This window comes from Mercenaria mercenaria, unplaced genomic scaffold (assembly GCF_021730395.1).
Source record: "Mercenaria mercenaria strain notata unplaced genomic scaffold, MADL_Memer_1 contig_3768, whole genome shotgun sequence".
Lineage (NCBI taxonomy): Eukaryota > Metazoa > Mollusca > Bivalvia > Venerida > Veneridae > Mercenaria > Mercenaria mercenaria.
The window spans coordinates 24,949-28,951 of NW_026461939.1; the positions used below are offsets into that span (position 1 = coordinate 24,949).

At 35.1% G+C, this 4,003-nt stretch overlaps 1 protein-coding gene across 1 annotated transcript; it reads right to left on the bottom strand.

The window, feature by feature from the left end:
* Positions 1-1,955: 1,955 nt before the first annotated feature.
* Positions 1,956-3,775, bottom strand: LOC128553384 (uncharacterized). The gene is made up of 2 exons (XM_053534522.1): positions 3,671-3,775; positions 1,956-3,296 (listed from the first exon to the last, which is right to left on the bottom strand). Exons 1-2 carry the CDS (start codon positions 3,773-3,775, stop codon positions 1,956-1,958), a joined length of 1,446 nt encoding a protein of 481 aa, XP_053390497.1.
* Positions 3,776-4,003: the final 228 nt, after the last annotated feature.

A 4,003-nucleotide genomic window follows, 5' to 3' on the forward strand; every position in this document is an offset into this window, starting at 1 on the left:
AAATCCCTTATATAATAAGAGATATACATGTAGCGAAAATGCATCAAAATTAACCTAAACTTTTAAGTAAAAGGCGGGCATGATTCAGGAAAAATTGGTCCAAGAGTTATGGACCTTAATTGTGTCATTTAATGCGGGTGGTGATATAGAACAACCATATTAAGATTGAATCAAATACATTTAGTAATAACAGAGATAGAGTGAAAGTGCACCAAAACTTTAACCAGAAGTTCTACTTCGAAGAAAATCCATCGAGTAATAACAGAGATAAAGTGAAAGTGCATCAAAACTTTAACCAAGGTGTGGACAAGGACGCCAGCGCTGGGGCGAGTAAGATATCTCTCCATGTACTTCTTATAGTCGAGATAAAATTATACAATTAAAGATAAAATACATCTAGATACACTATCTCAAATACATCTTAAGTACTGAAAACAATTATGTACACACGTTTCATTCTTTCTTCAAAGTGCTTTAAAGGAACGTTGTTGCTTAATAAATCTATAACAAGCATTTAACGCTACCAAGCAAAACAAACAGCGCTTGGGAGTGGAGGAGGGAAACAACGTCTACCCAACTTAACTTCAGTATCACAACCTTTTTATCAGTTCTGCTCGAAGTAGTCATTTTATGTTAAAAACAACTACAAAACATCACTGCCTTCTCCGAATGTACATCCGGCCATCATGAACTACCATCTACTTCTGTATTTACATTACTATGTTTTTTCATCGAAGTCATCCTTAGTCATCAGAATCACTATGCACAAAATCTCCTCACAAAATTTTAGGTTTGGGAAACACCTTCGGGAATGGATTTTAAATCTATACATACATACATATCAAAATAGAAAAAGTGGAAACTCCAAGGTCGCCCAACACGACAAAAACGAAAATGTTGCAGTACATATCCATAATCTCTACAGAAGCATGTGCACTTCATTGTTAGAATTGGACGGTCTAACTATATTGGTGAATATCTTTCTTGCTTTTTTTTTTTTTTTTTTTTTTTTTTATATATCACTACATTTAAATATCTAACAAAACTCCAGACTTCTTTAGACGTTCTCAAGGAAATTGAAAATGTTTGACAGCACATTCAAACATACTAATTAAATACAAGTGGGGACCAAGATTGGAATAAAAGCATTGTATTTAATAACTCTAGATGGATTTAAAAGAGTGGAAATAAATGTTGCGTTTCTTAATTCTTTTAATGTTTCATATGACTTTTCAATTTTCTATTTCCTGACTGATTTTTAAATATTGAAAGAAAACTTAATATTTATAACATATAATAATATCATATATGAACTACCAGATAAAAACAAAAAAAAAGAAATATTTTTTTAAAAATTAAAAAAAGAAGAATTAAATGATTTCTGTCTAATACAGATAAGGTACTTTGATAACTTTTATGACACCTTACTGAAGCAATACCAAACACACTCCAAACAATCCTTTAGAATGCTATGAAATTACAGTTAAGCACAATGTTAGTTTTAACAATATGACAGAGTATACTGCTTATTTAAGATAAATTGAGATGGAACTACTATTCCGAGTCTTTGTAGTCTTTTGTATTGGCTTTAAAATATTTACAGCACATTAGAATCGATTGTATACAGTATAACCTCTGTAGACAACTTACATTTTCTGTTTCTTTGTCAAATTCTAAGTAACTACCTTTATACAAAAAAACTTTAGTTTTCCCAAGGGTTTTCTGAAACACTAAAAATTTTGCATTAACAAGGTAAATAAGTCATTCTTGCTTTCAGTTTTCTAGTGACTTAGCAGAATTCAAGCGCTTTAAAGTGTCATAAGATTTCGACAATAATGACCGAGAATTCGCGAAAGTTGTGTGAATTTGTTATATTATATGAATTATACTAAACTTTCCTATTACTTTGTATAAGCAACATTCTCAAATTAAATGTAGCAGTAACGGTTTGATCTTCATCTTGTAGTTGTAATTTCTGTCATCAATCTCTTTGCTTTTTTAAATACAAATCTGAACCAATTTCTCTTGGTTTCTCCAACTCCTTTCAGAGCTTCAGATGCGTTTTTGCTGAATGTTTCGTACTCTTCTGTGATTTCAGTTCTTTTACGAATTTCCTGTAGTCCTAAAACCCTATTTTCAAACCCTGGTCTTTGTTCTAACTTCTCATTTGCAATCATCAAATCTATGTAATCTATTATGCTCAACAGATTTGGTCGTCTAAGAGCAATTTCTGATAATCTATCAGTGCACGACTTCACGGCAAACATCAAGATCTCAACTCTTGCTAAGAGTTTCCTTAATTCTTCTTCCAGCTGTTCGACAATATGGTCCTGGGATGGCGGATGACCTTTGATTTTTTCAACTTTTTGTTGCATATTCCAGTACTGCTTTTTCACCTTGACAGGTATATATTCGTACATGCTTTGTACGTCAGTATGGTCCTTCCATGGACATCTATTTGGGCATATTCTGCAACGCTTTTCGCGTGTTTCGTTATCAGTATAGGTGTATGTTTCACCGCAAATTGTGTAACAATTTTGACATTTAGCTGCATGCTTTCTGGCAGGAAGTTTTCTCTTTTGTGGCTTTATCTCCTCAGTTTCATATTCAAAGTCCTTGGCATCCTTCTTCAAAGGAAAGTGTTTCTTTAATATCGATTTTTCTTTTTTTAATTCGACGGCCTTTGACATTCCGAGATCTATTTGAGGTTGCAAGTTGCTAACAACAGTTTCTAATAATTGTCTTTCATCAAGTACGTCTTTCGTCTGTCGCAAACTTCTTGTCTCGACATAATTGAGATGTTCAAAGAATTCACTAAAACTGTCGAGCCCCATGTTCCAGAATATTTGCCCCGCATCACCATCTGCATTTTCATTTCTTGCAAACAAACCAGAATTGTTAAACATGAAGTTACGTCCGCTAGGAAGGTTACTTTCTTTCATTGCAGCCAGTACAGGCGGTTCAGTATTATCTGCAAAAGTGATAAGATAGCAAATGCTATTTTCAACATCCTTTCCGAATAAAGATAGCACTGACTCGAAGACATATTTCTGTGAAACCGTCAAACGTGCATCTGGAGCTTTGACAAGGAAACAAATTGCATCGATGTAAGTGACACCCTTCGGTTCCTCTTGACTAAATAACCTTTTGAGTTGAGTCGCTATCTCTTTATCTCGGTTCGGTCCTTGAGTATCACCGAACCCAGGCGTGTCTAGTACGTGCAGCTGATATTTGAGTCGGCTTCCCTTTTCATGATTAATTGTGTAACACGTTATCCAGTCTGTCTGACTCAATGCCTAAAATATAATAGTAAGAAGAAAATTAGCAAAGATAACTGTGAAACCAAAAAACTTAGTACGTCATTAAAAATAATACAAGATCAATTCTGTTTCAATGTGATGTTTATATGAATAAACGACGGCGTCAACTTGTAGCAGTGAGCACAATGACCATATTTCTAGTGCCGTATCACTGGAATATTACGCCGTAGACATGTGTCATGATACCTCACCCAGTCACATTATACCGACTAGTCCTATCACTATCCTCTAAATGCTAAACGTCAAGCGAGGACGCTTCTAGTACCAGTTTTACATCTTTGGTATGACGCGGCCAGGTATCGAACACACGCCCTACTGCACTCGAAGCAGGCGCTCTACCAATAGACTACCGAGGCGGTTAATATAACTGAATAGAGAGCTATAATTGCTTCCAAGTAAATATCGAGGTATGAAAATTTCTTGTGCGCTGTACAATGCGCACTCGAGAGCGCCATACTGACCTGGTTTCCAAGTCTGTCTTCCTCACTCGCTTCAGGGTGAACAATTGTAAATCGGAATGAATCATTCCAACTAACTCCGAGAGCGTAGTTAACAATACCATTAACTAATGTAGTCTTCCCAGTTCCTGTTGCTCCAACCAGCAGTATCGTTTTAGATTTGACATATCCTTTGTGTGGAACACCTGCAATTTAAAATTACAGGTTTTATTTCATTGAGTACTA

What these genes read in the sequence shown, in the direction of transcription:
- LOC128553384 (XM_053534522.1), bottom strand. Translation starts at nt 3,775, where the DNA reads ATGGCGCTCTCGAGTGCGCATTGTACAGCGCACAAGAAATTTTCATAC. An exon ending in CAGTTATATTAACCGCCTCG is followed by an intron (nt 3,297 to 3,670) that starts GTAGTCTATTGG and finishes ATTATATTTTAG; the next exon opens with GCATTGAGTCAGACAGACTG.